This window comes from Bison bison, unplaced genomic scaffold (genome assembly GCF_000754665.1).
Source record: "Bison bison bison isolate TAMUID 2011002044 unplaced genomic scaffold, Bison_UMD1.0 scf7180017864508, whole genome shotgun sequence".
NCBI lineage: Eukaryota > Metazoa > Chordata > Mammalia > Artiodactyla > Bovidae > Bison > Bison bison.
The window spans coordinates 7,937,194-7,952,207 of NW_011495064.1; the positions used below are offsets into that span (position 1 = coordinate 7,937,194).

Below are 15,014 nucleotides of genomic sequence, written 5' to 3' on the forward strand. Positions count from 1 at the left end.
TCCAGGCAAGAGTACTGGAGTGGGGTGCCATTGCCTTCTCCGTATGAGACCTTAAAATACCCTAAACAAGTTCCAAAATATAGTTCTCTATCTGAAAGGGAAAGGAACAAGCCTGCTGTAAGTCAGACACTAAACTCTTCATCTACATTATCCCAGGAAACTCTGGCAGCAGCCTGCCAGGGGTTGTTTGTCCCTGATTTTACACTTGGGGGTTCAAACCCTGGTATGTGTGCTGTCAGCGCGCTAGCGTGCCAGGCCCTCACAGGGCTTTGTTCTCTGGATATTATCATGCTTCGATGGAGCAGACTGTCCTTTGATGTGTACCTAATAAGATAGCGGGGCTGCAGCTACAGAGACAGCCTGGAGGAACTCCGGAGTGCGTGTTGTTTAATCAGAAAAAAAAGCCCTGGCTGTTTGATCTGACCTCAGGGAAGACACAGGAGTGCCTCATTGATTAGAATCTGATTCTGGGTGCACAGTGGATGCCCCTCAGCAGTGTGGTTCTGAAATAGTGAACACAGATGCCGCTTTTGACTTTCAAAATCAGTTCAGGGCTTCCCCAGTGACTCAGTGGTAAAGAATCTGCCTGCCAATCTTGGAGACGTGGGTTTGACCCCTGGGTTGGGAAGATCCCCCTGGAGGAGGAAATGGCAACCCACTCCAATATCCTTGCCTGGAGAATCCCGTGGACAGAGGAGCCTGGCGGGTTACAGTCCATGGGGTCACAAAGGGTCTGATCCAACTGAGTAACTAAACAAGGATCCCAAGTCTTAATTCTTCCCCACTTACCATAAGGCTTGAGCTTAGGTAGCTATTCACATTCTTTCTTGTTCCTCTTTCTCAGACCAAAAGGAGTTTGACGCCTTTGTATCCTATGCGAAATGGAGCCCCTTTGAGAGCGAGGCCTCTTCATCTCTGAGTGAGGAAACCTTGGCTCTGAATCTTCTCCCTGATGTTTTGGAAAACAAATATGGATATACCCTGTGCCTGCTTGAAAGGGACGTGGCCCCTGGGGGAGGTAGGTCTGCAGCTGGCAGAAAACGCAGAACAGGAGAGCTATAGGCATGCACTCTGCGTGTTGTCCTCCATTCTTTGTCTTGGGCTACATATCTTCTGGAAGGATTCATGAGCTTAGAACATCTTGGGCAATGACACAGAAAGCCATGTGTTGCAGAGACATGCTCCATCATGAAAAAAAAAATCTATCTTCAGAAAGCCCAGAGAGACTTCCAGAACAAAGATATCTTTTCTGGCTCCTCAACCGGAAGTTAGTTCTGTCTTCCCAAATGAGTGGTCCCTCTCCTTCCTGGGACTCTGCCAGCCACAGACTCAGCATTGGGCTCAGCAGGCTCCCAGGCCAGGCACCCATGAGATGTGTGGACCTCATTCCTCCCACCGTCCTCCTCTGCCTCAGAGGCCCCCACCCAGGAGCCAGGGACATTGCTTGCCCCTCCCTCACTCCAGTCAACCTGGTTCCAGTGAGTTTTGATCCTGGAGGGACTCAGAAGTTGAGGGGAGAGAACACAGGGGAGGAAGCTGAACTGACAGTCACTAGACACGGAATATAATCCAACTGTCTGTAGAGTTAGTAGATGCAGTAAAAGTGATGGAGAAAATCAGGCTTCTCCTTTCCTTTGCCATCACAAAGAACCCCGCTGGGTGGATCTGGGAGATTCAGGGTTATGGTGACTCAAGGTTTAACAATAACAATTGCAAATAATTAAATTCTTTCTCTCCAGTGTACACAGAGGACATTGTCAGCGTTATTAAGAAAAGCAGGAGGGGAATCTTCATCTTGAGCCCCAACTACGTCAGTGGACCCAGCATCTTTGAACTACAAGCAGCGGTGAATCTGGCTTTGGAGGATCAAACACTCAAACTGATTTTAATTAAGTTCTCTTCCTTCCAAGAGCCAGAGTCCCTACCTCATCTAGTGAGAAGAGCTCTCAGGGTTTTGCCTTCTGTCACCTGGAAAGGCTTAAAATCAGTTCCTCCCAACTCTAGATTCTGGACCCAAATACGCTACCACATGCCTGTGAAAAGCTCCAGGGGAGTCACGTGGAACCATCTGAGAACTATGCCATGGATTTTTTCTTTGGAAAAGACGCAGTAAGACAGAACCCACTGGGAGGAGCTCCCAGCCTGGAGGATGGTAAAATGGATGTGAACCGCCTCCCTCTGCCTCTTGTCCTGCCCCTGGTGAGCAGAGACCTTGATGGATGGAACACACAGCACACACCAGGCTGATATCACCGGGAAGGGTCCTGCCAGCCCCGAGCAAGCTTGGCCGGCACTGGAATGAACGGAAGCTGTGGTGCAAGGCTCTGATTCCCTGGACAGGACAGAGGGAGGGCGAATTCTCCAGACTCCTGCACACATTCGGCCCACAAAGTCCCTAAGATTTTCCTAGTGGTGGCTGTGGACTGTTGTGTCTATTTTGTTTCGTACACATCACTTTAGATATCTTTGCAATCAAATAAATATTACTTTATTAGAAACAAGTGATTAAAACTTTGCCTAAAGCATCTCTGTGAAGAAGACAATTCTTACTCTGTGTTCACCATTCACTGGAGCCCAGTACGCAAGGAGGAAAAGAGAAAACAGGGGTCAAGGACCAGACAGGACCTTGGTTCATCTCTAGTGTGTCCTTGTGGGAACTAGAAGGAAGATCCCCTTCTTCTGGGCTGACACAGCCCTGAGTCAGGACACAGGCCTTAGGGAGCAGAGTGGGGCTAATGTCAGCTCCTCCTTGTCTCCTGGCCTTTGTGCAGGGCCTGAAGTTCATGCTTTACTCTGGACCACAGGAAATGGGGACCAATTAAGCCAACATGATCTGGCCAATGAGGAGACAAGGAATCGACCAGTGGTTTTGCATGCGTGAGTGTGTGTGTGTATGTATGTGTGAGTGTGTGTGTTAAGTCACTTCAATCATGTCTGACTCTTTGCAACCCTATGGACGGTAGCCTGCCAGGTTCCTCTGTCAATGGGATTCTCCAGGCAAGAATACTGGAATGGGTAGCCATTTCCTTCTCCAGGAGATCTTCCTGACCCAGGGATCTTATGTGCAAAATATTGTGTTGGCCCAAAAGTTCGTTCAGGTTTTTCTGTAAGATGTTATGGAGCTTTTTGGCCAAGCCAATAGAAAGACGGTGGCAAGAGGCAGCAGCCAAAACAACAGTCTGGGAAATAATTGTCTACACTGGTTGACAGACAGCAATATTAGGGCTTGAACAGTGCTTAAGTCTGAACTGTTGGCCCATTGAGACTGGTGGTCCCCATGTGCTTCCTGACCCACCAGTCTCATTGAGATCCTCGTAAGTGATGGACCATCAGCTGGGGGACCAAGTACCTGTTTCTCCTAAACAAGGCTCATTTCATTCTCACCAGTGTGTTTTCCTGATGAGAGTTCAACCTGCAGTTATAAAAGTGTTCTAGTCACAGACGGATGTGCACATGTCATGCTCTGTCTTCCCCATTTGTTGTTATGGTTCAGTTGCTAAGTCGTGTCCAACTCTTTGCAAACCATGGACTGCAGTATGCCAGGCTTCCCTGTCCTTCACTCTCTCCTGGAGTTTGCTCAAACTCAGGTCCAGTGAATCAGTGATGCCATCCATCATCTCATCCTGTGTCGTCCCCTTCTCCTCCTACCCTCACTCTTTCCCAGCCTCAGGGTCTTTTCCAATGAATCAGCTTTTTACATCAGGTGGCCAAAGTACTGGAGCTTCCCCAATAGAAGGGAGCGATTCATTTGTGCAGTAAAGCATAGCACCTTCTGGACTGATTCACACATACTGTGCCCTGCTCACTGGTGTGAGCATGATCCAGGTTTAAAGCCATTGTCATCTGGCCACTGCTTAGTGCCGGTGGGAAAGGCTCTGAGGTTTCTTTGCACAGAGGCACCCACATCACACAAACCACGGTGGCTTGGCATCGAGCAGCATCCTTGTTGGGAATTTCAGTGATAAAGTTAAAGATGAGTTCAAGGGTACAAATTATTCCTGGACGGAGTTTCTTGTGGGAAGCCTCATTGCAGGCTCTCAGAAGGGAAGGAGGCACACTGTCATTGTCCCATGGTGTCATGGGATGACCTGAGTCCTTGGTTTTCCGGTCGGTCACTCTCAGAGACCTAAGCCTCAGAAATCTCTTTCGGCTAGTTTATCCAGGTTTCTTTTATTCTAGAATAAGTATGGCCATAGCTGATATTTCCGGAGGTCTGGAGTTTTGTTCTTTTTAAAATACTTATTTATTTATTTGGCTGTGCTGGGTCTTAGTTGCAGCACTTGAGATCTTCAGCCTTCGATTTGGCGTGTGAGATCTTTAGTTGAGGCATGTGGAATCCATTTCCCTGACCAGGGATCAAACCCAGGCCCCCTGTATTGGGAATGCTGAGTCTTAGCTTCTGGACCACCAGGAGGTCCTTGGAGTTTTGTTCTTAGATTAACCAAAGCTTATTGCTGCATACACACAAAAAAGAAACTAGGTCTACCATTTACAGAATACACTCTTTCAGGTGAATCGGTGCACTGAGAATGACAAATAAACATTTAGGATAAAGCTTTATTAATATTTCTTACAGGTAATTCAATCAAATAAGGTGGACAGCCAAAATGAGTTTGTGATACAGGAGATTGATGGTAATTAAACAATTGATCTCGGTAAAATGCAATGTGAAGGAATAATTTTTTTCCCCCACCGCACGTTCTAAATAAGGTGCCCATATGCTCTGCTTCTGTTTCATACCTGTTGTCCAAGTACAATTTTCATAGTGAGAGTATAATTTCTGATTCTGAAAATGTGTCCCACTTTAGATTGTGGTCATCTTACCTCTAGGGCACATCGTAGAATGGTCTTTACTGACCCTGGATGATATCTCAGGCAGATCTGACAATGTACCTGGTCTCACCTGGGTTTTAACACCCACATTTACTATCTATATTATTACCTTTCCAGACTGCTGCTGCTGCTGCTGCTAAGTCGCTTCAGTCGTGTCCGACTCTGTGCGACCCCATAGACGAAAGCCCACCAGGCTCCCCCGTCCCTGGGATTCTCCAGGCAAGAACACTGGAGTGGGTTGCCATTTCCTTCTCCAATGCATGAAAGTGAAAAGTGAAAGTGAAGTCGCTCAGTCGTGTCCGACTCCTAGCGACCCCATGGACTGCAGCCTACCAAGCTCCTCCGTCCATGGGATTTTCCAGGCAAGAGTACTGGAGTGGGGTGCCATTGCCTTCTCCGACCAGATAAAATGGAGTAAGCATTCAACCACCTTTTCCCCACTCATTGTGGCTATGAAGCTTGGATTAGATGCATATAGGGATCAGTTTGGATTTTCAAATATGACACAAAAGAACCTATCTATGAAACAGAAACAGAATCACAGACAGAACAGACTGCTGTCTGCCTAGGGAGCAGCGGTTGGAGGAAGGATGAAGTGGGAAGTTGGGATTAGCAGATGTACGCTTCCATATATAGGACGGATAAACAAGGCCCTCCTGAACAGCACACAGAACTGCATTCAATATCCTACGATAAATCATCGTGGGAAAGAATATTGTCAAAGGTATATATGTACACATACACGCATAACTTACACTACTGAGTACCTGCTTGGTTTCAAGAGCCGACGTCTCTGTGGTGGGGGGCGGGGGAAAGTGTCCGTTTTGATTCGTGGAGCTGTGGTCTCAAGAGGGCGTGGCCAACATCTCTTGACCCTTCCTTCTTTCCTCTTACCACCTGGTGGGGGCGCTGGAAGCCGCGACGGGAAACGCACTGCAGGGTGGGGCGCTTAAGAGCACCCGCACTCTCGAAGAGGGAGCCAGAGGTGTGTAGAACCTGAGCATACCTTGCTGAGTATAGACAGGAAGGCACTCAGTAAAGCAAACTCACGGCCAAGCCTCAGAGGCGTGAATCTGACCCTAAATAGAACAGCATAAACTCTGAGAACAGCACTATAGGATAGACGGCTTCCTGAGCTCCAGGGACCAGCCCAGACAGAACTGAAGGACAGTGAAAAAAAACTGACAGTGAAACCACAAGGCTGGTTAGCATTTTGGGCTTGAGTCCAACTAGGTCAGTTGCCTGCTTAAACAAAGTGGCATCCTACATAGGATTTCATAAGATCCAGAGTTGCATGACATAATATTTCAAATATCCAGGATAGAGTCCATTGAGAGCAAAACCGTGACATTTTCGGATGGAATTTTCAATGTAGGTAGATGTAATATCAACATACAAGGGACAAGGTAGGGGCCTTTGTGTGGTGGTAAGGCACACACAATTTGAAGTAGTAAAATATTATTTCCAAGTAGAAAGTGAGAGCGTAAATATATTTTTATTCCTCGTGTTGGGCTGTGCTCAAGTCATACTTTCTCCAACCCCATGGACTGTAGCCCTCCAGGCTTCTCTGTTCATGGACATTTTCAGGCAAGAGAACGAGTGGGTTGCCATACCCTCCTCCAGAGGGATCCTCCCCACCCAGGGATCGAACCCATGTCTCCAGTACTGGTAGGCGGGTTCTTTACCACTAGGACCACCTGGGAAGCCAGTGTGCAGGTGAGTCAGAGTGATGTGGCTGTGCACAGGGGCACGGGGTGGGGTCGGGGGGTATCCATCGTGGGCCAGAGGCTTAAACTGCATGGTGTCCAGGACAGATGAGAGGCAGTTTCCTCTGTGTGTACAGCCTTGGAAGGGCACTGGCAGACACCACACACCCATGCTGCTGATAGATGGGGCAGCAAGAGGAAGAGAAACACAGAAAACAGCAGCAGGAAACTGGAAGGCTCTCCTGCATGGTCCCTCCAGCGCCCTCTGCTGATGGAGCTACACGGTGCTCACCATAAAGGATAAATGCTTCAGAAACCAAGTCCACTCCGTGGAGCAGATACTGAATGGTGAATCTGGGGCCAAGAGGTAATCGAGTGATTCCTGGCATAGAGTGCACCAATCCATCAATAGCTGTACATGCAAAAATTAAGTACTTCTCAGCAATAGAAGAGAATGTACCACTGAGACACACAACAGCTTGGCTGAAGCTCAAAGTGTGATGTGCGTGCATGCATGCTAAGTCACTTCAGTAACGTCCGACTCTTTGTGACTCTGGACTGTAGCCCGCCAGGCTCCTCTGTCCATGGAGTTTCCCAGGCAAGAATAACCTTGCCCTCCTCCAGGGGATCTTCTGGACCCAGAGATTGAACCTGAGTCTCTTATGTCTCCTGCATTGGCAGGTGATTTCTTTACCATTAGTGACACTTTGGAAGCCTGTTGTTGTTTAGTTGCTAAGTCGTGTCCAGCTCTGCCACCCCATGGACTGTAGCCTGCCAGGCGCCTCTATCCATGGGATTCTCCAGGCAAGAATACTGGGGTGGGTTGCCATTTCCTTCTCCAGGAGATCTTCCCGACCCAGGAACTAAACCCACATCTCCTGCATTTGCATGCAGATTCTTTACCACTGAGCCACCTGGGAAATAGATACCTGTATGAATGATTCAATTTACTGTAATAACACAGTGTTGTACAGCAACTATATGCCAATAAATTTTAAAAAAAAGAATCTAAAATTCATCTGGTGTCTATTATGTACTAAGCACTTTCCTCTCAGATATGTATTTAATCACCTAATCTCCACATCACCTTTAAGATAGTCATCATCATCACCACCATCACCATCAGAACCATCATCATCACCATCAATAAGGCAGTTGAAGCTCTGTGGTGTTTAGAAGATGCCCAAGATCACACAACTTCAACTTTCTTCTCTCTACAAAATCCCTATTCCCTTAGGGAAGCGATCACATTAGAATTGAAGACCGAGCCAGGAGCCACACTCTGGTGTGAAAACGTGTTTCATTTCAGAGCTCATATTCACGCCCGCCCCATCCACCAGCAGCACCGTGGTGCCTCTACTCTGACGATGCGGAATCTCCCAGAGTATAGCGCACCCTTCCACAGCGTCCTCTGTTCCTCCCTAAGTAGTGGAAGTTTGACTTTGGGGAGCAGAGACAGAGCTCAGCTCTTCTGTCCTGAGAGCGGGGTCAAAGCTCTTGACTTCACTCCAGCACGGGATGCAGGCTTTCAATTTAGGGTGTGACGTGCCAGCCCTTGATCCGAAGCCATCCAGCTTAATTGCTAGTTGCGGGCTTGGAAAGCAAATGGTGTTTCTGGACAGCACTGGCCAATTCTCTATCCCTGCTTTCTTCTCCTTTCTTCCTAAAAAAAGAATCAAATTTAAGCCCCAACAAAGTAACAAGAGCTTTGGGGCAAGCGATGGATACTTCAATTCCAGAAGCACTGTGCGGTAAAGTCAATTATGCCGCCTACTAGGGGAAAGAAGAAAAGATGTGCTGATCATTTTGTTTAAAACTATTCTTGGAGGAAGGTGATTATCTAATTAACCATGGGCATGCACAGAAAAGTCAATTCTGCTCTTTGAGAACAGAAGCGGCTTTGTGAAACTGAGGGTAAAAAGGAAGAAAACCAGCAACCCTCACCTCAAACTTTGTTTCCAACTGTGCACAGTTGAGGTCCTAGGTGAAGAGAGATTTCTCTGCTGGGTACATCACCCCTTAATTAGTCTCTTGAGGGTGGACCGGATTTGGTCACTTAAATTACAAGGGATCCACTGGGAAGAGGATGTCCTTCCCTCCACACCACTGGACTCCACGAGAAGACGGGTTTAGAAGAGCAGATGACAAGGATCACAAGGCTTCTTGGGACCCGGCACCAAAAACGGTCAGAGGAAGCCAGGTTTCTACTGCTAATACAGTCATCAGATGATCAAACCAAAAGCTTCAGATGGGTCATTAGTTTGCTGACCTAAAATGCCATAAAAATTCCTTTGGTGCTCTGCTTTGCAAGCTGAGTTTTCCCTCCATCATATTTCAAATCTGTTTGTCTATGAACCTGGTTTAGATGACGATTACATGGTCACCTTAATCTCTGGGCTTCCCTGGTGGCTCAGACAGTAAAGAATCTGCCTGCAATGCAGGACACCCAGGTATAACCTCTGGGTAGGGAAGATCCCCTGGAGAAGGGAATGGCAACCCACTCCAGTATTCTTTCCTGGAGAATTCTATGGACTGAGGAACCTGGGGTGATACAATCCATGGGCTCACAGAGAGTCGGACACCACTGAAATGACGAATCAGTTCAGTTCAGTTCAGTCACTCAGTCGTGTTCGACTCTTTGTGACCCCATGAACCGCAGAACGCCAGGCCTCCCTGTCCATCACCAACTCCCAGAACTTACTCAAATTCATGTCCATTGAGTTGGTGATGACATCCAACCATCTCATCCTCTGTCATCCCCTTGTCCTCCTGCCTTCAATCTTTTGTAGCATCAGGGTCTCATTGGAAAAAATGAGTCAGCTCTTCACATCAGTTGGCCAAAATATTGCAGTTTCAGCTTCAACATCAGTCCTTCCAGTGAACACCTAGGACTGATTCCCTTTAGGATGGACTGTTTGGATCTCCTTGCAGTCCAAAGGACTCTCAAGAGTCTTCTCCAACACAACAGTTCAAAAGCATCAATTCTTCGACGCTCAGTTTTCTTTATAGTCCAACTCTTACATTCATGACTACTGGAAAAACCATAGCTTTGCTGCTGCTGCTGCTGCTAAGTCACCTCAGTCGTGTCCGACTCTGTGTGACCCCATAGACGGCAGCCCACTAGGCTGCCCCGTCCCTGGGATTCTCCAGGGAAGAACACTGGAGTGGGTTGCCATTTCCTTCTCCAGCGCATGAAAGTGAAAGTGAAGTTGCTCAGTCGTGTCTGACTCTTAGCGGCCCCATGGACTGCAGCCTACCAGGCTCCTCGGTCCATGCGATTTTCCAGGCAAGAGTACTGGAGTGGGGTGCCATTGCCTTCTCCGTTGACTAGTACTTAATCATTAATTGAACCTTCCAAGGTGTAGTACTGAGGCTTCCCACTAGGTGTCAGCAGTGTAACTGCCAGAGAACTCAGGGAAAGTATTTCATTACAGAAGTCAAATCTGAGCAAATAATTAAGTGTGGTTCAAGAGCTACCTGCAGCCTTGGCCATGCAAAACAAGGGAGCTAGCAGGGGGAGGAGAGAAGGAACAAGTGCAACCCAGGTTTCTGGGAGACAGGGAAGAACCCTCTTCCTGGTTAGGAGAGCCCTAGTGACACCTGGAATGAGAACCATGGTGTTCTTTTTAATTTTCGCTCACAAGATGAAACCAATGTGCAGTGACGTGAGGAAACAGCTTTAAAGGAACAGGTATTTCTGCTTCATAAATTGCTCTTCGAATCATGATTGGATGGAAGTCACACAGGTAGTTAGTTCTCTGGGCTTTCTCGAGTCTGCTGAGTGACAGGATGCGTTAAGTCAGAAGCTGTGTTGCCTGAACACAAATGCTGTAAAGGTGACTGGAAAACATGTATACTTGGAACTCAGTGACACGCTTGGACTCTTCCTGGAACGACCCACGGGCTGTGTGTACATCACCTGTGACCCAGGTGGCGGCTGGCACGCTCTGACAATCCTCCTCTCTTCACAAGAGTGGTGCAGCAGGGTGCACGCCCTGAGAGAAGCCCCAGCATGGGCATTCGGGGGTTTGTGCCTTTCTGTCCTTGGAATTGGTGCCTGTTGCTAGCGACCCTTCAGTGCTGCGGAGCATCTTCTGAGTTGAACAGATCCACAGACTCCTCTGCCCGGCGTGAGCTTAATGTCCGGTATGCTGCTGCCAGCTCCCAGCCAGCCGAGACAATATCTGTCTTCACACTGGATTATGACTACGTGCAAATTCCCTACGAGGTCACCCTCTGGATACTCCTAGCATCACTTGCAAAAATAGGTAAGGCCCCGAGTGTGTTAGCTGGTTTGGGGAGTTGTTTTCTATGTGAGATAATGTGTATGAAAATGCCTTGTAGATGGTGGGTCAAGTGGATTTTAACTATTGCTGCTCTTAGATAAAAATTGTATTCTCTTGACTCAAGGGAAAGGCATTTTTGTCTGGCCATTTATTGCTTCAGGTTGTGCTATGAAATTTAAGAACCTACTTCTGGGCTCTGGGTTGTTTCTATTTCATCTCCTTTCAGGGTGACAGCCATGTGACATTATTTGGTATGTAAAAATCTCAAGTTCTGTGCGTTAAGAAATGCGGAGTAAAGTATGCTGACCTTGGGGTGATGCCCACTGGAAATTTTAGGACCCACATAATGATTCTTCTGTAAAATGTGCTTTCTTCATTCTTGGCCATGGAACCATGGGCTTCATCAATGACTCTCTTTGTTCATTTTTAAAAGTGGTGTGTGCTACTTGAAAATTGACAGAAAGCAAGAAACAAGGCAACCAGTGGCAACTCATATCCCTCAGTGATGAGGGAGGGTGGAATTAGAGATGGTATCTGTCAGTAAAATCTTGGTTTACACCTGAGCCAAGAGGAGCCAAGGGAGCACTTGTGGTTTCTTCTGCGACATAAAGTGGATTCAAGCTAATGGATGAAATTCTAGCCAAGGTTCTTAGTGCCTCCAGCCAAAGTGAGGGATTCCACTCTGAGACCATTTAATCCCCAACTTCACCCCCTTGTCTCCTTAAAAACAGGTATTCCAGAGCGGAAGGCGGATACAATTATCTCAGTGGTCAAGCATAGCATCTCCTTTGCCTTAGTGATAAACTTTGTTATTTGAATAGATAGATTGTCTCAGTGAAGGAGACACAGTGAAGTATGTGGGTGGCTATTTATATGTTTTGTCTGGAATGGCTGTGAAGTGTGGGTTAAGGCAAGAAATCAGACAGTTAACTCAGGATGCTGGCCATTTCATTGAACTCGCTCCTCGTGGATGTTGGGGGCACCGGCATATTCATTAGGCGCCCTTCATAACTGCCATTCATTTTGAGCTCGTAATGTATGCAGATAAATTGTCAGTTTGAAGAACTCTTGTGCGGTCACATGACCCGATGACACAGAGGGTCTCACATTATTTCTGAGAAGTGCTCAAGTAATCATGGGGTTTCCCAAGGGGATGATATTCTCGCTTCAGAGCTAGGGGTCTATCACCTTTCCTGCAAGCACACAGATGCTAAGAACAGTCCAGGTGATCTTCTGTGACCTTGAGATGTCCTTTGTCAAAAAGCCAGCGATTCTGGTCCCACCTACTCCCTTCCTTTCCACAGGAATGCGTGATGTTGGTCCAGAACCAAGAAGCTAAATCTGCCACTGACTAGTCACGCTGCCTTTTTAAATCTCAATTTGTTCATCTTTGAAATTATTCCTGAGATCTCTTCCTGGTGCAAATAAGGATTTTTTAATGGAAAAGAAGCTTCCATTCTATACCACTAAACATCTCAATGTACACAGTGTATGTTTTATACCAACAGAAAACACAGATAGTCCTTTACAGGTGTTGCATGTGCCCAGACTATGTCTACAAGTTGAGAGTCCTGTGAGGATGCTGTTGTTCACTGACCTGCTGCCTAAATGTTCTTGATTTTCATGTGGATGCAACTCAACATGCTATAGAAAAAAAAAAAACTAAAGTAAGTTATCAGGTGGGGCATGCCTATTGAAAAACAATGTCATCTTTGCTGGCCTTTAAGACTTCAGATTATGTTTGTATTGCACATGAAAAGAGGGATTCCCTGATAGCTCAGTTGGTAAAGAATCTTCCTGCAGTTCAGGAGACGCCGGTTCGATTCCTGATTTGAGAAGATCCCCTGGATAAGGGAAAGGCCTGGAGACTTCCGTGGACTGTATAGTCCATGGGACTACAAAGAGTCAGACACGACTGAGCGACTTGAAATGAAGGTCAAATTTAGTGAATGCATAGTGTGATCCAGGCATTGGGCTTGTAGCTTTACTCTTGTTGCTGTTCAGTCGCTAAGTCATGCCCGTTTCTTCACATCCCCATGGACTGCAGCACACCAGGCTTTCCCATCCTTCACTACCTCCTGGAGTTTGCTCAAACTCATGTCCATTGAATCAGTGATGCCATCCAACCATCTCATCCTCTGTCACCCCCTTCTCCTCTTGCCCTCAGTCTTTCCTAGCATCAGGTCTTTCGAACCAGGTGACCAAAGTATTGGAGCTTCAGCTTCAGCACCAGTCCATCCCATGAATATTCAGGATCGATTTCCTTTAGGATTGACTGGATAACTTTATATACGATAGCAATAATGACATAAAACTTTAACACTTAAGGAGTCCACAAAGATTTTTTAGATTCTATATTATAAAGCTTGAATCAAAATCTGATTAATAATCGCTAGTATTATCATTCATTCTTTTATTCAGTCTTCTACCAAGACACATGTATTGAGTGCCCAGGCAATGTGTGGGAATCATTTCGGTCCCTAGCCTCAAAGGAAAAGATGGGTGAGTCTAGTCGTGCCTCATAGGTGCTCCAACAAGGGCCATCTTTGACTTTCAGGCAGGACTTAGTTATCTGTGGCCATTTAAGTTTCAGGCCCTGAAACTGTAAAGTCTAAAAGTGAGTGACTGTTTTGTCCATTATGGAAAGGGAGAAGAGTTGAGAAAGGTGAAATTCACAAAGTATTTCCCTGAAAGGGCCCTGCTTACAGGCTGAACCCTCTTGCTGCTATCAGTGTGTAGATACGCCTTAGTTTCAGGCAGGTGACGTGGGCTCATTTTAGGAAACTCAGTTCCTGGAAGCAGGACCACCCCGGGGGAGACACAGGGCCTGAAAAAAATCACACTAGGGGCTCTTCTGCCTACCTTACATATTTTAAAAGTTAAGTGATTAAAATAAGCACTCATCAAAGAAGGAAGAGGAGCAAGAGAGGGGAGAAGGAGAAGAAGGAAGCTCTTAGTAAGAAATGGAGAGCGCTTCCCTGGTGGTTCAGTGCTTAAGAATCTGCCTGCCAATGCAGGGGACCCGGGTTTGATCCCTGGTCCAGGAAGATTCCACATGCTGCGGGCAACTAAGCCTGTGTACCACAGCTGCTGAAGCCTGTACACTTCAGCCCATGCTCTGTAACAAAAGAAGCCACCACAATGAGAAGCCTGGGCACCGCAACTTGAGTGTAGCTTCCGCTCACCTTAACTGAAGAAAGCCCTCATGCAGCAATGCTACACAGCCAAAAATAAATAAGAAAAAAAAAAAAGGAAGAAACAGAGAAAGCAGCACTCTAGAAGGCGAACTTAAACTGGTCTTGAAGCCAGTGGGCTGGGTGTGTGGTTTGGCGTGTCTCTGGATACTAATTAAAGTCCATTGTATTAGTTCAGTTCAGTTAAGTCGCTCAGTCCTGTCCAACTCTTTACAACCCCATGAATCGCAGCACACCAGGCCTCCCTGTCCATCACCAACTCCCGGAGTTCACTCAGACTCACGTCCATCGAGTCAGTGACGCCATCCAGCCATCTCATCCTCTGTCGTCCCCTTCTCCTGTCCCCAATCCCGCCCAGCATCAGAGTCTTTTCCAATGAGTCAACTCTTCCTATGAGGTGGCCAAAATACTGGAGTTTCAGCTTCAGCATCATTCCCTCCAAAGAACACCCAGGGATGATCTCCTTAAGAATGGACTGGTTGGACCTCCTTGCAGGCCAAGGGACTCTCAAGAGTTTTCTCCAACACCACAGTTCAAAAGCATCAATTCTTCAGCGCTCAGCCTTCTTCACAGTCCAACTCTCACATCCATACATGACCACAGGAAAAACCATAGCCTTGACTAGACGGACCTTTGTTGGCAAAGTAATGTCTCTGCTTTTGAATATGCTATCTAGGTTAGTCATAACTTTCCTTCCAAGGAGTAAGCGTCTTTTAATCTCATGGCTGCAGTCACCATCTGCAGTGATTTTGGAGCCCAGAAAAATAAGGTCTGACACTGTTTCCACTGTTTCCCCATCTATTTCCCATGAAGTGATGAGACTGGATGCCATGATCTTCGTTTTCTGAATGTTGAGCTTTCAGCCAACTTTTTCACTTTCCACTTTCACTTTCATCAAGAGGCTTTTCAGTTCCTCTTCACTTTCTGCCATAAGGGTGGTGCCATCTGCATATCTGAGGTTATTGATATTTCTCCCAGCAATCTTGATTCCAGCT

The 15,014-nt window shown here is 46.8% G+C and overlaps 2 protein-coding genes across 2 annotated transcripts in view; both read left to right on the forward strand.

The window, feature by feature from the left end:
- Nucleotides 1–2,496, forward strand: part of IL18RAP (interleukin 18 receptor accessory protein) — a 30,454-nt gene extending 27,958 nt beyond the window's left edge. Inside the window, 3 exon segments of the mRNA XM_010829683.1 lie at nucleotides 845–1,018; nucleotides 1,740–2,095; nucleotides 2,097–2,496. Coding sequence (XP_010827985.1) covers nucleotides 845–1,018; nucleotides 1,740–2,095; nucleotides 2,097–2,156 — 590 coding nt within the window. The 3' untranslated portion in view covers nucleotides 2,157–2,496.
- Nucleotides 2,497–10,513: 8,017 nt separating this feature from the next.
- The window catches only part of SLC9A4 (solute carrier family 9, subfamily A (NHE4, cation proton antiporter 4), member 4), a 55,131-nt gene continuing 50,630 nt past the window's right edge, over nucleotides 10,514–15,014 (forward strand). Inside the window, exon 1 of the mRNA XM_010829865.1 lies at nucleotides 10,514–10,807. Coding sequence (XP_010828167.1) covers nucleotides 10,552–10,807 — 256 coding nt within the window. The 5' untranslated portion in view covers nucleotides 10,514–10,551. The remainder of the gene's footprint in view (nucleotides 10,808–15,014) is intronic.